The sequence below is a fragment of the Ranitomeya imitator genome, chromosome 1, assembly GCF_032444005.1.
Source record: "Ranitomeya imitator isolate aRanImi1 chromosome 1, aRanImi1.pri, whole genome shotgun sequence".
NCBI classification, from domain to species: domain Eukaryota; kingdom Metazoa; phylum Chordata; class Amphibia; order Anura; family Dendrobatidae; genus Ranitomeya; species Ranitomeya imitator.
Genome location: NC_091282.1, coordinates 1,141,833,359 through 1,141,852,006, shown reverse-complemented (window position 1 = coordinate 1,141,852,006; position 18,648 = coordinate 1,141,833,359). Strand labels below are relative to the sequence as shown.

At 41.4% G+C, this 18,648-nt stretch overlaps 2 protein-coding genes across 2 annotated transcripts in view; both read left to right on the top strand.

The window, feature by feature from the left end:
- Positions 1-18,648, top strand: part of LIMCH1 (LIM and calponin homology domains 1) — a 366,814-nt gene that overhangs the window by 340,362 nt on the left and 7,804 nt on the right. Inside the window, exon 33 of the mRNA XM_069744541.1 lies at positions 14,403-14,505. Coding sequence (XP_069600642.1) covers positions 14,403-14,505 — 103 coding nt within the window. The remainder of the gene's footprint in view (positions 1-14,402; positions 14,506-18,648) is intronic.
- On the top strand, positions 6,708-10,682 carry LOC138657053 (uncharacterized). The gene is made up of 2 exons (XM_069744542.1): positions 6,708-7,857; positions 10,367-10,682. The coding sequence occupies exons 1-2, from the start codon at positions 6,786-6,788 to the stop codon at positions 10,531-10,533; spliced, it is 1,239 nt and encodes a 412-aa protein (XP_069600643.1). The 5' UTR covers positions 6,708-6,785; the 3' UTR covers positions 10,534-10,682.

The following is an 18,648-nucleotide window of genomic DNA, read 5'->3' as shown; positions in this document are numbered from 1 at the left end:
CTTTTGCTATAACCACGGTCCTGAAAGCGTTGTGCTAATTCTACAGCTTGATCTTGAAAATTACTTTCTGTAGCACAAATTTTCTTAACTCTCAGGAACTGCCCGATTGGGATACCATCGATTGTAGGTTTATAATGGGCTGATGACGCGTGTAGCAAAGTGTTTGTGGCGGTTGGTTTTCTAAATATGTTTGTGACAATCCTGCCATTCGGGGCCACTGTCATTTGTAGGTCCAGGAAATCTAACGATCTCCCCCATTTATACGTTAATTTAATGTTGTAATCATTTCTATTTAACCTATCCATCAATGCTATTAGTTCATCGGTATTACCTTCCCAAACAAACAGGATGTCATCTATATAACGACTCCATCCTTGTACCATCTCAATACCCCTTAGCTGGTCGTTTTGAAAAATTTCTTTTTCCCAAAAACCCATAAAAAGGTTGGCATAAGTAGGGGCGCAAGTAGCGCCCATGGCTGTGCCTTGTTTTTGGAGGAAGATTGTTTTATTAAAAATAAAGAAATTATGTTCCAAAACAAATTTAAGCAGGACCAAGATCAAGTCAATCAAAGCCTTATCCAAGTTACTTTGCTTGAGATAATATGAAACTGCATGAAGACCATCATTATGCCTAATTGAAGAATAGAGCGCCTCCACATCTGCTGTAACTAGGATGGCCCTCTCTTCTAAATATATTGAATCTAACCTTTTTAGGACTGATGTAGTGTCCTTAATGTATGATGGCAGTGTTAATACTAATGGTTGTAGATAGTAATCAATGATGGTACAAATAGATTCACAGAGGCTTTCTTTACCCGAGACTATCGGTCTCCCTGGGGGATCCTCTGGGTCTTTATGCAGTTTTGGTAGGAGATAGAATGTAGCCATTTTTGGTTGTAACTTGATAATATGTTCCAATAAACGTTTTGGAATAATGCCTTGATCGAATGCTTTTTCTAAGATTCCAATAAGTTCTTGCTGGAACTGTGTAGATGGATTATAAGTCATCTTCTTATAGCACGATTGGGCAGATAAGATTTTATCTGCTTGCTTCTCATAGAGATTAATTGGCCAGATAACTGCATTCCCACCTTTATCTGCCTGTTTGATGACTATATTTTTAAGATTTTGTAATTCTTTTAGGGCCATGCGTTCTTCCCTATTCAAATTAGTGTCCCAGCCTGGGCAATTAGGTAGGGCTTCAATATCTTTGGTTACTAGTCTCGTAAAGACTTCTATTGCTGGACATGTATTAAAATTGGGAAATGTTTTAGATTTAGTGATCAAATGCATGGGGAACTTACCAGTTTCCAATTGGGCATTCTCCTCGAGTAGATCTTCAAGATCTCTCAATGTCTCCCTTTCCATTTCCATAGGACATGAAGAATCCAGATCAGCTTTATAATGTATTTTTTGTAAAGCTACCTTACGGGCAAAGAGGTGTAGATCTTTTACCACCGTGAACTTGTCTAATGTGGAGGAAGGGGAGAATGTTAAACCTCTTTCTAGTAATTTAATCTGGGTATCAGACAAAATATGGTCAGACAGGTTGACTACCTTCATGCGGTCATCAGTCCGTTTTGCCTTCCTTTTAGAAAAGATATCGGCATACTTTCTGTTGTTCCCGACCCTTGTCCGCATGAAGTAGTCACTTGTATTTTCTGGTTCACTGCATGAAGTGCTGCTCTCTGAACCGGATATTGTTTCCCTGGGTATTATATCTTCATTACGTGGTACTAATTTGGATCTTTTCTTAGGCAATTGCCATTTATATATTCTGTCCATTTCATAATCTTTAGAATCTCTCAGATATTTCTTTAATTTCAGTTGGCTGATGTCATTCTCCCATTTATCTATGTCTTTTTCAATAGTTTGCATATAACTCTCCAATTTTTCAGAGGTTAGCTGTTTCTTCAAATTCTTGTGTATCTCATCAATCTCTTTATCGATCAAGTTTAATGATATCGAATTTTTATCTATAATGATCCTAAGGAATTCTAAAGAGCAGCACGTCGCTGCTTTTTTCCACCTCTGTATCAACTCTGTATCCTCTAAATCAAAAGAGGGGTATACCTGTACCCTTAAACCTCTAGGGATGATGTTTTGATCAACATAATTTTCTAAAGTGGTTTTATTCCACCATGTTTTGAGTTTTCTATGCGCAGCATTTTTGTATTGAGCCGTCAAATCTCGATTCTCTACATTACCATCCTGTATAGTGGAAGTTCCCTGTTTGAATAAGTCCGTGGCTTTGGACCGCCAGGATGTCTCCCTGGCCTTAAGGTCCATTATAAATAGCTGGGAGAATCTGTTAGAAAACAGCAATAAACATATGAATAACAAAGATCCCAAAATTATTAAATACCTTAACAACATTATGTAGAACAAGATTTCCCTAATGTATGTAGGGAAATAAAGGTATAAACACTAGAGCTAAAAATTGAAAAAACTTTATTAAATACCACATAACAATAAAATGCCATGAAACAATAAACAAATAGGGAACAAAATAATAAAAACAAATCAAGCACAGGAGTAGCACGATAAGCACCTCACAATACCAGACATGAATATAAATTGGCATGCGTGAATAGCATATAACTGTAGTCTAGACACCGAAGGTGTAGCTATATATTCTAATGTATTGGACAAAAGGCTCCATAACTCGAAGTATATGGCTACCCTATACTGCAACTAAGTATATGGGCAAAACAATCCACATTAGTCATTTGGGTTTCAAAAGCGGCATACAGCTACCACTATATACTCATATGAGTCGTAATCAGCTGGAAAATTAGTGCTGCTTAAGCCATGCCTATATCAAACAACAAAATTGCATAGAATGAACTCAATGTGCATTGCCTATCACTACAATAGCTGCCCTCAGTCACCATTCCATTGGTATGTTAAAAGTAATGGACCATATCTGTACTTCCATACAACAAAGCATTGGTGGTGAACTTACAAGGAAATTTGCAGGAGGTGCCGTGCATCTGTGCTGAGACCCCGACAGCGCCGTTTCGCCACTTCAGGCTTCTTCCTAATGGGGGCGAGTATGTTTGTGCATGCTAAAAGTGCTCGTATTTAAAGGGCAGTCAATGAACAAAATCATGTACAGCTGTGCTAGCGACGTCATGGATTGATGGAACGGCGCATGCGCCGGTTTTCGGCCGCCCGTGTAAAGCTAGTGGTCTCCAAGCAACCCGTCCCTGGCAACCAAGCGTGTAACGCTCGCGTCACCCAATGGGCGGGGCCGGGAGCCACCGTGCGGCCGAGACCGGGTCATGCGCACTAATCCAAGCGCCGTCATCCAGCCAAGTGAGTATCGCTGCAGGGACCGAGCGTGGTTAGCCGGGGGCGTGGCCCAGACTAATCCAAGTGCTGTCATCTAGCCATGTGAGTATCGCTGCAGGGACCGAGCGTGATAAAACGGGGGCGTGCCAGAGACTAATGCTATATACTGGCAGGCCGTGTATAAAGGGAAAATGTCACTTCCAATGCCAAACCATTTATCCAAATACTGGGCAATATCTAACAATAGTGTGACTAACCCACCGCCCAGCAAGACTAACAATAACAAAAACTATAAGGCTCAAACGTAAATGCTAAGATTGTAATCTAAAAGTATGAACAAAGCCTATATATATTAAGGGAGGTAGAGTCTAAAGCCAGATTATTATCATATTCAATGTGAAAATCTCCCTATATCTAACAACAGGGAATATATAATATAGGCCCATGCTGCAGCTTAGCTAATGTTGCTGAGTAGAAATCGCTCAACCATATGTGCTATATATACAGACTATAGATAATATCAAATAGAAATAAGAGAATACATCCTAAACACAACCAATTATATAAGTCTTATAGTCCCTTATGCAAATATACGTTAAATGCAAATAAGTATATAGGTACAGGAAATGGTGTAAAAATTTTTGATTGAAGATATTCCAAAACCACAAAAATTATGCTGATAGACTGCCGTCCAAGTGTCGAGCTGTGGAAACTGATTTCCAAGTATAAAGAACCATCTAAAATAACACAAAAACAAACCAATTAGAAAACAAACATACTAAAAACTATACAGGGTGGGAAGACGAACCCACATATATATGGCGACTCATAAGGGTTTTGTGCTCTAACTCAGCCCCACTCTGCCCAATCGATATCTACGGGCAAGAGGGGGACTGATAATTCCCTTTATCACAATCTTCTTGGCATGTGCCTTAGACAATAGAAAAACGACCTCTTTTTATAACATGAAATAGATAGAGGACAGCGTCATGTATTCAAAATATCTTAACGATGATAGTGGGAACAAAACCCTCAATAGCCAATAGTCACTAGGATGTATATGGAAAACTGCCCACACCGATAAAGGAGAAACCAATTGAAAAACTAGTCACACAATATTATAACTTTCAAAAAGACAAAAAATGACCAGAACTCATAATATTCATAAAAATGAACTAAATCCCATTGTTTCATTAAGACCCTGAGGAGCAAGGGTTCCAAGTTGATAAATCCACCTACTCTCTTTGCACGCTAAGATTTTGCCTAAATTTCCGCCTCTATCATTAAGGACCACCTGGTCAATTGCTTGTATCTTCAAGCCTGTCGGGTTAGAATTGTGGAAGAGCCTAAAATGTTTAGATAGCGTTTTTAGTTGATGGATATCTTCTACATTAACTGATTTCTCAATATCCAGGATGTGCTCCCTGGTGCGAATTCTGAGCTCGCGTGTTGTGAGCCCAATATAGACTTTGTTGCAAGGGCATTGTGCATGATACACAACACCCTTGGAACAACATGTTAGATGTTCACGTATGGAGTAAGTCCTAGACCCATCATGGTTGGTGAAAGAGGTACTCTGGATATGATTTTTACAGGCTTTACATTTCTTGCACGGGAAAAATCCATTTCTTGTTATTGCAAGTTTACCACCACTAATTTCCTTTCCCGAATAGTGGCTATGGACCAAGATGTCCTTAAGGTTTCGTGCTCTTCTAGGTGTCATGGCTGGGCGTTCTGGTAATGTCTTTTTGGGAACAGGATCACTCAATAGAATGTTCCAGTGCTTCCGGAAGATATCCGTTAATTCTGGCCATTGTTTGTTGAAATTTGTTATAAACCTCACTTGATTCTGATTATTTTTATTACGAGATGTTCTGCCACCATACAGTAATTCTTCTCGCGGAGTCGCGCATGCTCTTTTATATCCCTTTTTATATAACTATAAGGCTCAAACGTAAATGCTAAGATTGTAATCTAAAAGTATGAACAAAGCCTATATATATTAAGGGAGGTAGAGTCTAAAGCCAGATTATTATCATATTCAATGTGAAAATCTCCCTATATCTAACAACAGGGAATATATAATATAGGCCCATGCTGCAGCTTAGCTAATGTTGCTGAGTAGAAATCGCTCAACCATATGTGCTATATATACAGACTATAGATAATATCAAATAGAAATAAGAGAATACATCCTAAACACAACCAATTATATAAGTCTTATAGTCCCTTATGCAAATATACGTTAAATGCAAATAAGTATATAGGTACAGGAAATGGTGTAAAAATTTTTGATTGAAGATATTCCAAAACCACAAAAATTATGCTGATAGACTGCCGTCCAAGTGTCGAGCTGTGGAAACTGATTTCCAAGTATAAAGAACCATCTAAAATAACACAAAAACAAACCAATTAGAAAACAAACATACTAAAAACTATACAGGGTGGGAAGACGAACCCACATATATATGGCGACTCATATAGCACTTGGATTAGTCTGGGCCACGCCCCCGGCTAACCACGCTCGGTCCCTGCAGCGATACTCACTTGGCTGGATGATGGCGCTTGGATTAGTGCGCATGACCCGGTCTCGGCCGCACGGTGGCTCCCGGCCCCGCCCATTGGGTGACGCGAGCGTTACACGCTTGGTTGCCAGGGACGGGTTGCTTGGAGACCACTAGCTTTACACGGGCGGCCGAAAACTGGCGCATGCGCCGTTGCATCAATCCATGACGTCGCTAGCACAGCTGTACAGGATTTTGTTCATTGACTGCCCTTTAAATACGAGCACTTTTAGCATGCACAAACATACTCGCCCCCATTAGGAAGAAGCCTGAAGTGGCGAAACGGCGCTGTCGGGGTCTCAGCACAGACGCACGGCACCTCCTGCAAATTTCCTTGTAAGTTCACCACCAATGCTTTGTTGTATGGAAGTACAGATATGGTCCATTACTTTTAACATACCAATGGAATGGTGACTGAGGGCAGCTATTGTAGTGATAGGCAATGCACATTGAGTTCATTCTATGCAATTTTGTTGTTTGATATAGGCATGGCTTAAGCAGCACTAATTTTCCAGCTGATTACGACTCATATGAGTATATAGTGGTAGCTGTATGCCGCTTTTGAAACCCAAATGACTAATGTGGATTGTTTTGCCCATATACTTAGTTGCAGTATAGGGTAGCCATATACTTCGAGTTATGGAGCCTTTTGTCCAATACATTAGAATATATAGCTACACCTTCGGTGTCTAGACTACAGTTATATGCTATTCACGCATGCCAATTTATATTCATGTCTGGTATTGTGAGGTGCTTATCGTGCTACTCCTGTGCTTGATTTGTTTTTATTATTTTGTTCCCTATTTGTTTATTGTTTCATGGCATTTTATTGTTATGTGGTATTTAATAAAGTTTTTTCAATTTTTAGCTCTAGTGTTTATACCTTTATTTCCCTACATACATTAGGGAAATCTTGTTCTACATAATGTTGTTAAGGTATTTAATAATTTTGGGATCTTTGTTATTCATATGTTTATTGCTGTTTTCTAACAGATTCTCCCAGCTATTTATAATGGACCTTAAGGCCAGGGAGACATCCTGGCGGTCCAAAGCCACGGACTTATTCAAACAGGGAACTTCCACTATACAGGATGGTAATGTAGAGAATCGAGATTTGACGGCTCAATACAAAAATGCTGTGCATAGAAAACTCAAAACATGGTGGAATAAAACCACTTTAGAAAATTATGTTGATCAAAACATCATCCCTAGAGGTTTAAGGGTACAGGTATACCCCTCTTTTGATTTAGAGGATACAGAGTTGATACAGAGGTGGAAAAAAGCAGCGACGTGCTGCTCTTTAGAATTCCTTAGGATCATTATAGATAAAAATTCGATATCATTAAACTTGATCGATAAAGAGATTGATGAGATACACAAAAGTTTGAAGAAACAGCTAACCTCTGAAAAATTGGAGAGTTATATGCAAACTATTGAAAAAGACATAGATAAATGGGAGAATGACATCAGCCAACTGAAATTAAAGAAATATCTGAGAGATTCTAAAGATTATGAAATGGACAGAATATATAAATGGCAATTGCCTAAGAAAAGATCCAAATTAGTACCACGTAATGAAGATATAATACCCAGGGAAACAATATCCGGTTCAGAGAGCAGCACTTCATGCAGTGAACCAGAAAATACAAGTGACTACTTCATGCGGACAAGGGTCGGGAACAACAGAAAGTATGCCGATATCTTTTCTAAAAGGAAGGCAAAACGGACTGATGACCGCATGAAGGTAGTCAACCTGTCTGACCATATTTTGTCTGATACCCAGATTAAATTACTAGAAAGAGGTTTAACATTCTCCCCTTCCTCCACATTAGACAAGTTCACGGTGGTAAAAGATCTACACCTCTTTGCCCGTAAGGTAGCTTTACAAAAAATACATTATAAAGCTGATCTGGATTCTTCATGTCCTATGGAAATGGAAAGGGAGACATTGAGAGATCTTGAAGATCTACTCGAGGAGAATGCCCAATTGGAAACTGGTAAGTTCCCCATGCATTTGATTACTAAATCTAAAACATTTCCCAATTTTAATACATGTCCAGCAATAGAAGTCTTTACGAGACTAGTAACCAAAGATATTGAAGCCCTACCTAATTGCCCAGGCTGGGACACTAATTTGAATAGGGAAGAACGCATGGCCCTAAAAGAATTACAAAATCTTAAAAATATAGTCATCAAACAGGCAGATAAAGGTGGGAATGCAGTTATCTGGCCAATTAATCTCTATGAGAAGCAAGCAGATAAAATCTTATCTGCCCAATCGTGCTATAAGAAGATGATTTATAATCCATCTACACAGTTCCAGCAAGAACTTATTGGAATCTTAGAAAAAGCATTCGATCAAGGCATTATTCCAAAACGTTTATTGGAACATATTATCAAGTTACAACCAAAAATGGCTACATTCTATCTCCTACCAAAACTGCATAAAGACCCAGAGGATCCCCCAGGGAGACCGATAGTCTCGGGTAAAGAAAGCCTCTGTGAATCTATTTGTACCATCATTGATTACTATCTACAACCATTAGTATTAACACTGCCATCATACATTAAGGACACTACATCAGTCCTAAAAAGGTTAGATTCAATATATTTAGAAGAGAGGGCCATCCTAGTTACAGCAGATGTGGAGGCGCTCTTTTCTTCAATTAGGCATAATGATGGTCTTCATGCAGTTTCATATTATCTCAAGCAAAGTAACTTGGATAAGGCTTTGATTGACTTGATCTTGGTCCTGCTTAAATTTGTTTTGGAACATAATTTCTTTATTTTTAATAAAACAATCTTCCTCCAAAAACAAGGCACAGCCATGGGCGCTACTTGCGCCCCTACTTATGCCAACCTTATTATGGGTTTTTGGGAAAAAGAAATGTTTCAAAACGACCAGCTAAGGGGTATTGAGATGGTACAAGGATGGAGTCGTTATATAGATGACATCCTGTTTGTTTGGGAAGGTAATACCGATGAACTAATAGCATTGATGGATAGGTTAAATAGAAATGATTACAACATTAGATTAACGTATAAATGGGGGAGATCGTTAGATTTCCTGGGCCTACAAATGACAGTGGCCCCGAATGGCAGGATTGTCACAAACATATTTAGAAAACCAACCGCCACAAACACTTTGCTACACGCGTCATCAGCCCATTATAAACCTACAATCGATGGTATCCCAATCGGGCAGTTCCTGAGAGTTAAGAAAATTTGTGCTACAGAAAGTAATTTTCAAGATCAAGCTGTAGAATTAGCACAACGCTTTCAGGACCGTGGTTATAGCAAAAGACAAATTAAAAAGGGATATAAAAGAGCATGCGTGACTCCGCGAGAAGAATTACTATATGGTGGCAGAACATCTCGTAATAAAAATAATCAGAATCAAGTGAGGTTTATAACAAATTTCAACAAACAATGGCCAGAATTAACGGATATCTTCCGGAAGCACTGGAACATTCTATTGAGTGATCCTGTTCCCAAAAAGACATTACCAGAACGCCCAGCCATGACACCTAGAAGAGCACGAAACCTTAAGGACATCTTGGTCCATAGCCACTATTCGGGAAAGGAAATTAGTGGTGGTAAACTTGCAATAACAAGAAATGGATTTTTCCCGTGCAAGAAATGTAAAGCCTGTAAAAATCATATCCAGAGTACCTCTTTCACCAACCATGATGGGTCTAGGACTTACTCCATACGTGAACATCTAACATGTTGTTCCAAGGGTGTTGTGTATCATGCACAATGCCCTTGCAACAAAGTCTATATTGGGCTCACAACACGCGAGCTCAGAATTCGCACCAGGGAGCACATCCTGGATATTGAGAAATCAGTTAATGTAGAAGATATCCATCAACTAAAAACGCTATCTAAACATTTTAGGCTCTTCCACAATTCTAACCCGACAGGCTTGAAGATACAAGCAATTGACCAGGTGGTCCTTAATGATAGAGGCGGAAATTTAGGCAAAATCTTAGCGTACAAAGAGAGTAGGTGGATTTATCAACTTGGAACCCTTGCTCCTCAGGGTCTTAATGAAACAATGGGATTTAGTTCATTTTTATGAATATTATGAGTTCTGGTCATTTTTTGTCTTTTTGAAAGTTATAATATTGTGTGACTAGTTTTTCAATTGGTTTCTCCTTTATCGGTGTGGGCAGTTTTCCATATACATCCTAGTGACTATTGGCTATTGAGGGTTTTGTTCCCACTATCATCGTTAAGATATTTTGAATACATGACGCTGTCCTCTATCTATTTCATGTTATAAAAAGAGGTCGTTTTTCTATTGTCTAAGGCACATGCCAAGAAGATTGTGATAAAGGGAATTATCAGTCCCCCTCTTGCCCGTAGATATCGATTGGGCAGAGTGGGGCTGAGTTAGAGCACAAAACCCTTATGAGTCGCCATATATATGTGGGTTCGTCTTCCCACCCTGTATAGTTTTTAGTATGTTTGTTTTCTAATTGGTTTGTTTTTGTGTTATTTTAGATGGTTCTTTATACTTGGAAATCAGTTTCCACAGCTCGACACTTGGACGGCAGTCTATCAGCATAATTTTTGTGGTTTTGGAATATCTTCAATCAAAAATTTTTACACCATTTCCTGTACCTATATACTTATTTGCATTTAACGTATATTTGCATAAGGGACTATAAGACTTATATAATTGGTTGTGTTTAGGATGTATTCTCTTATTTCTATTTGATATTATCTATAGTCTGTATATATAGCACATATGGTTGAGCGATTTCTACTCAGCAACATTAGCTAAGCTGCAGCATGGGCCTATATTATATATTCCCTGTTGTTAGATATAGGGAGATTTTCACATTGAATATGATAATAATCTGGCTTTAGACTCTACCTCCCTTAATATATATAGGCTTTGTTCATACTTTTAGATTACAATCTTAGCATTTACGTTTGAGCCTTATAGTTATTGTTATTGTTAGTCTTGCTGGGCGGTGGGTTAGTCACACTATTGTTAGATATTGCCCAGTATTTGGATAAATGGTTTGGCATTGGAAGTGACATTTTCCCTTTATACACGGCCTGCCAGTATATAGCATTAGTCTCTGGCACGCCCCCGTTTTATCACGCTCTGTCCCTGCAGCGATACTCACATGGCTAGATGACAGCACTTGGATTAGTCTGGGCCACGCCCCCGGCTAACCACGCTCGGTCCCTGCAGCGATACTCACTTGGCTGGATGACGGCGCTTGGATTAGTGCGCATGACCCGGTCTCGGCCGCACGGTGGCTCCCGGCCCCGCCCATTGGGTGACGCGAGCGTTACACGCTTGGTTGCCAGGGACGGGTTGCTTGGAGACCACTAGCTTTACACGGGCGGCCGAAAACCGGCGCATGCGCCGTTCCATCAATCCATGACGTCACTAGCACAGCTGTACAGGATTTTGTTCATTGACTGCCCTTTAAATACGAGCACTTTTAGCATGCACAAACATACTCGCCCCCATTAGGAAGAAGCCTGAAGTGGCGAAACGGCGCTGTCGGGGTCTCAGCACAGACGCACGGCACCTCCTGCAAATTTCCTTGTAAGTTCACCACCAATGCTTTGTTGTATGGAAGTACAGATATGGTCCATTACTTTTAACATACCAATGGAATGGTGACTGAGGGCAGCTATTGTAGTGATAGGCAATGCACATTGAGTTCATTCTATGCAATTTTGTTGTTTGATATAGGCATGGCTTAAGCAGCACTAATTTTCCAGCTGATTACGACTCATATGAGTATATAGTGGTAGCTGTATGCCGCTTTTGAAACCCAAATGACTAATGTGGATTGTTTTGCCCATATACTTAGTTGCAGTATAGGGTAGCCATATACTTCGAGTTATGGAGCCTTTTGTCCAATACATTAGAATATATAGCTACACCTTCGGTGTCTAGACTACAGTTATATGCTATTCACGCATGCCAATTTATATTCATGTCTGGTATTGTGAGGTGCTTATCGTGCTACTCCTGTGCTTGATTTGTTTTATTATTTTGTTCCCTATTTGTTTATTGTTCCATGGCATTTTATTGTTATGTGGTATTTAATAAAGTTTTTTCAATTTTTAGCTCTAGTGTTTATACCTTTATTTCCCTACATACATTAGGGAAATCTTGTTCTACATAATGTTGTTAAGGTATTTAATAATTTTGGGATCTTTGTTATTCATATGTCCAGTGACAATGTAGACAGACTAACGTTCATCATAATGAACAAATCCTGGATCCACAAGGACTTTTCTACCCCTGTGTCATCTTGGGGAGACTAAAAGCTTGATGATTTTTGAAAATCACCTCACCAACTGTTTTAAAAAACTCTGGCGAAATTGATGCCACTTAAGTGGTGTCTGTGGCCGAAGTTTTGGAAAAAATGGAGACTCTTTTTTTAGTCCCCTTGCTGAGTTTTACATGACGTTGCCATCGTCAATTCCAGGTGGGTGGGGTCGTCTGCAGAGTTGTTTACTCATACTATGGCCTGGGATTCAGAGGTCTGCTCCAAAGCTTCAGTGTCTGCTAGTCAGCAGAGTAGCCCAGCCACCCACCGCCGGATTACCTAACTACTATTTTTAACGGCATTTGGCCCAGGAAATGCTTTTGGGCCTAGTAGAATTTGGTGCTACTCATCAGCGTACCCCACCCATGAAGCAAGCTACACCTCCTGTTTACCTAAGTACTATTTTTTAACGGCATCTGGCCCAGGAAATCCTTTTGGGCCTAGTGGCAATTTCTGCTACTCAGCAGAGTACCCCACCCATGAAGCAAGCTACACCGCCTTCTTTCTTTCTCAATCTAACCCCTCGGCTCTGGGGTGTCCACTCTCCCTCCAGCTCTCTCCTTCTCACAGGTGGACTACCGCGTGTTTTCACACTGTGGCGAATCTTTCGGGCCCAGGCATAAGAAGTCGTCAAGGTAATGGATAATATGTGCTGCCTTACAAACGTCCATGACGACACATTCGAGGAAGCAACTAAACGCCTCAAATAGTGAGCAGGATATGGAGCACTCCATGGGCAAACAGCGATCTATGTAGTTTGCTCCTTCACAGAAGCAGCCCAATGGGAGGACACTATTCGGAGGCACAAGTAGTAACCGGAATGCCCCCTCAATGTCTGTTTTGGCCATTAGGGAGCCCCTTACCAACTTCTTGACCCGCCTGATTGCCTTGTCAAAGGAGGTACAGTACATAGTACTGTACTTGGTTCCGCGTCGATGTTGTCGTTTACTGACCTGCCCCTTGGATATGACAAATGGTGGATTAGTCTGAATATATTGGGTTCATTTTTTGGCACAAGTCCCAACGGGGGTACCACTACGTCTTCTAAGGAAAGTGTTCTGAATGGACCCGCCGCCATTCTACCTAAAGATATTTCTTTTTTTTTTTTTTTTTGTCAAGACGTCTGGGTGTTGGTAGAGTGATTTTAGATTTTTACTCGAGCCTTTCTTGATTTTTAGAAGGACATGACATGTCTATATCTGTGTCTCCTCCTCCTTATACTCCTCCACCTCTTTTCGCATGACTATATGTAGTTGTGACTTTTCCATGTATGTTGTGTCTTCTGAGCAGTTTGTCAGCTTTTGGACACCTTTTAAGGTGTGTTTTCCATGTGTTTGTATGTGTTTGTGTTTGCCTGCCATTGGTTTCAATGGGGTTCGACGGTGTTCGACATCCCTGTTCGACACATCCCTGTTCGAGAAACCGAACCCGAACACTAGGGAGGTGGCTCAACACTAGTCTTGACTGCTCATGATTGCAGTATACCAATAGATTGCTATCATGGCCGGGGGTCTGTTGAAAAAAACCCTGTACCTGCCATGACTGTACTTCTATGCAACTAGCCTATTTGTGACCATAATAAGATACCGTCATTTTTGCAATATATAGTATAAGCGAATGGTCGATTTCAGGTTCAAGTTCCCTAAAGGGATTGAAAAGTACACAAAGAATAAAAGAAAAATCTGAAAGTATATTTTTTTTAAATAAGAGAAAATCTGACAAAATGAAAATATAAAAATTTAAATTGCCCCCCCTCCTATTTATCCCATTAAAATTGAAGAAGCAAAAAGTAAAAAAAAAAATACACATGGTATTCCTCCATCTGTAAAAGTCCAATCTATCAAAATATAAAATGAATTAATCCAAACGGTAAACTCTGAACAGTAGTGAGAGAAAAAATAAATTTATTACTTCTGTAACCGATGGACTGTAAGTCGAAATCAAAGTAACTCTATCTTGAATAAATGTTCTTTTTATTTTATTTTGAACAATATTATCTGCTCTTTTAAACATCCAACTAGGTTGCTTCCTCTCCTGTAGTCTTGTATGCACCATTTTCTGGTTCTTGAAAAAGAATGTTCTGATTCCCTCTTGTTCCTGTTCTGCGTCTCTCTCCTCTCCTGGTCCTGGTGGGTGATGGCCGTACCAGTCATAGTAACCTCGCATTATATTGTGTATAGCAATAGCAGATTTGTGTAACTATATTTCACTAATTGTCCTTTGCGTGTTTTTAGTGTGGCATCTGTAAGGGACAACTTGGTGGTGCAACTACTGGAACTGACGTCAGGATCCGCAATGGCCTATTAAATTGCAATGATTGCTATGCAAGATCCAGAAGTGAGTTTTTGTTTTTGTCTTTTTTTTTTACTTTATTTTCTCTTTATCTTAGAAGACCTGCTTGCCTCAAGTCCCATCTTTATCCCACAACACTATACTCACTACTGACATGAATGGACACCTCACTGCCTACTACAAATTCAGTACAATACTATCCTGCATTTGTAACCTTTCTCATTTTAATTTACTGTATAACAGGTTTAAAAGAATATCAGTCTTTTCTTACCATGTCGTTTTGGTGAAAGGAGACTTATAGGCCATGCAATGCTCCTTTAGGAATTTAAATATGCAAATTTCCTCTTAAGAGATAAAGAGGACTTGAACTCTAGTGCCACCAGTTATATGTAGGGAACTTAAAAAGCAATATTTCCTATGTCAATGTTAATTTTTCCGTACAGGTGAGACATGACATATACAACATTATCCACCTCGCCGATATTAATTCAGAGCTAATTCACCAGCCACTCATCAATGCAAGAGAATGCATTGCATTCAGCACTGCACCACAATGATGACAATATGTCTCCCGTCTATAGATGTCTATAAAAACTTCACCTGTCACTAAAAAAACAATTTCTGGGTCGCTTCATTGGGGGACACAGAGAACAATGGGATAGTCTGCTGCCACCTGGAGGCTGACACTATTTATCACATTCTAAATGAAAATGTGCTCCTCCCCAGCAGACTATACCTCACCTGCTAGCCTCAGGCTCCCTAATTTTTTTGTAGCGTCAGTTGGAGGCAATTCTGTCTCAGACCTGTCTTAGTCATTAGGTTAGGCTGGATCGTGTTCAGGGTAACTGGGTATAATTGTGCACTCTGTTTCAGCCACGCAGTGACACAGAGTACAGGTTGTAATTGTGCAATCCGTGTTCTCCTCATCCAGAGTACCATGACACAGTCGGTGGTCAGGTACTTTGGCAGCGGTCCATAAGCCAGTCAGCTCCTTCCCACCTGCCCCACATAGCATGCATATTGCATGAAGCAGAAGATTGGATTTTGGGTCTTCAGAACAGGTGAGTATAGCCCTTTTGCGACTCTGTAACCTTCCCCCACACACCATCTCTCTCCCCCCCTCCTCTTCACTTTTTTCCCCTCCCCTGCTCACTGTTTCTTAGGGTAGTTGAAGAGGGTGGGGACAGCTAGGACTAGAGCTCAGTGGTTTGGAGGAGAGGCTCAGGACTGTGATGCCCGGCTGCCGGGCTCAATCCGGAATCTCGGGGTTCCACTGCGCTAGCAGCCCGGTTAGGCAATTCGCTGCTGTGGTCACACATGCCGTTTCAGTCCGCCCTGTGCCCCCTACACTCTTTGCGCTAGAGTTGCATGATTACCTGGGTCAGGTGGGGTGGACCGTGTAGTGGCCATTGTTTAGCGGTGCTGCCTGCCCTGGCGTAGTGGTCCTGTGCAGCTGGTATTGATGCTGCTGCGCAGCGCTATAATTAATCCTCAGGCACGCTGCTGGCTTGTCGAATTCACAGGCATGCCGTGGCTAATCCGCACAGTCGCTGAGCCCTGGCAATCAGCGCATCCAGCGGGCATACTCTTCCGCCTATCTGCAGTGCTTCCCAGCACCCCCATCTTTAGCTTTGCCTCTACCTTTTCCGGCTGCCCTATTTTGCAATGCAGTATTTTACATATGGCACCTGCATAGTATCCTCACTCACACCGTCCTATTTCTGGCACTCACTGAAACGTAACGGACACCAGCGACATAAGGGTGCTATTATGGGACCACGGACAGAGTAGGCTGTTGACATCAAGTGGCTGATTATTAGCTCTCTTCAAGAACTTTTCTTTAAAGCACTGCTTACTGTTGTATTTTCCCTGCTTTCTGGTTCTTATAATGTCCAGAGAAGACCATGCACGCCCACTGGTCACTTATCATGCATTCTTTGCCTGTAATAATAAGTTTTCCCCAGGACAATAAGTGGCCTACTGTACCCCCTGTACTCCCCCACCTCCCTCTCTGCTTATACCTGCCCAGGGGACCTGTGTAATGTCAGAAGAGATTATAGTCCCACCTTCTTGGGCTCGTAATCTAGCCCAGTCAGTATCTGAACTAACCAGGGTGTCCAGAATGCTGGTTACTGTTGTGGAACATTTGCAAATGGTGGCTGCCACCCTGGAGCGGTGACCACCTCTGTGAGTAAGTTGGACCCTCCTGTCATGCCGCTCCAGTATGGCCGGTCGTGGCCGAAATCCAAGCGGCCTCACTTTACCTCATCCTCCAGCTCCCGAGAAAGACGTCCAGGATCTTTTTTTCCTCTCAGAAAGCACACTCCCCCCTCAAAAACTCCCCAATGCTCAGACTCTAGTTCCAGCTCAGACTCATGTTAGACCCATATCAGATGGGGAAGTTGAGGGAAACAGTGGAGAGTCTGGTGTCGGCTGTTGACTCATCTCTAGGGGTGTTGTCAGACAACCTCCTGCCCTCTAGGCTAGATCTTTTTTTTTTTTTCTTATAAACACGAGGAATTTTGGGAAGACCTACAGAAGGTATGGGAGAAAAACGCAGTCGTATGCAGGTGTTATACTCGTTTCCTGCAGAGTTGGTGGCATCCTGGTCTGCTAAACCTTTGGTAGATACTCGCGTATCTCACCTATCTGGGACAACTACATACCTCTTGCTGAGGTAGTGGCACTTAGAGACCCCACAGACAGACATATAGAGTCTATGGCTAAGTCCGGCTATGAAGCAGCGGGCTATTCTCTCTGCCCTGCTTTTGAAGGTACTTGGGTATCTAAGGAAGTTACTACTTGGGCTTAGCATTTACATTGCAGTATTCTAGCTGGTTCCCGGCAGGTGGAGCTAAGGAATATTGCGGATCAGTTCGCACAGGCAGACAGATATTTAAGTTCAGCCTCATTAGATGCAAATAAATGCTCTGCCCAGGCGGCACCAATTGCATGGCCTTTCATCGTATTTTATGGCTCAAGGTATGGAGAGCAGATTTGGCTTAAAAGAAATCTTTTACGGGTTTACCGTTCCAGGGGTTGGTCCTGTTTGGTATGAAATTGGACGACATCATTGCTGATGCCAAGGGGGGCAGACGTACCCTGCTTCCTCAAGCCAGGCCCAGTCATCCATTTAGAAGACTGTGTGTTTTGCAGTTCTGCCCCTTTTGCCAGTTTCCTAAACCGTAGGATTTTAGCCGTCAGGTCAGACCCAGAGTCTCCCAAAGTCTCCCAGAGGTCAAGGAGATTCTCCTTTAAACCTACACCCACCGGGGGTTCCCTCAGATCAGGTGGTAAGCCATCTGGTTCTAGAGGCAGTAAAGGAGAGAACATCCACTCAGGGATTTTTACAGAGTGGGTGGTGCCTCCTTTTCATGGAAGCATGGCTGGGGGTGGTCAGCGACTTATGGATCAGAGAGGTTGTTTATTTTGGCTACAAAATAGTTTGTCGCTCTTCTACAAGATAGTTTTTTTTCAGATCTCATCCCCCATGTTCTCCCAGTATAAGATCCGGTTTCAATCAGGTGATAGCATCCTTGCTTCAAGCAGCAGTAATCATGGGGGTTCCTCCTTTGGAACACTTCAGAGGATTCTACTCAAAACTATTCATCATCCCCAAAAAGCAGGGTTCAGTACGATCCATTCTTTATCTATGACGGCTGAAAAAATCAGTGTGGCTTAATCACTTGAGTATGTAGTTGCGCTGCTCAGTTGTGGCATCCATGGAGGCCGGGAAGTTTTTGTCCTCAATAGACATCCAGGATGACCATCTTCATTTAGCGATCTTGCTGGCCCATTAGCAATTTCTTCGCTTTGCAGTCAACCAGGATCACTTTCAGTTCAGAGCCCTTCCCTTTGTGCTGGCAACCACACCCAGGATGTTTACGAAGATGTTTACCAGGCAATAGTCCTGCAACTCTGTAAAGCAGCTTCTTGATCATCAGTACATGCCTTCTCCACATTTTACAGGGTCCATACCTTTGCTCCTGCTGTTGCAAGTCTTGGCAGGAAGATTTTGCAGGTGGCAGTTGCTCAGGCTTTGGCCTGAGCAAGAGTTGGAGAGTTTGATGGTTGGAGAGTTTGATGGTAGCAGTATATTAATTGTTTTCCCACCCCATGGACAGATTTAGGACGTCCCATGTTTCTCTAAGTCCCCCAATGAATTGACTGAGAAATAATGACTTTTGG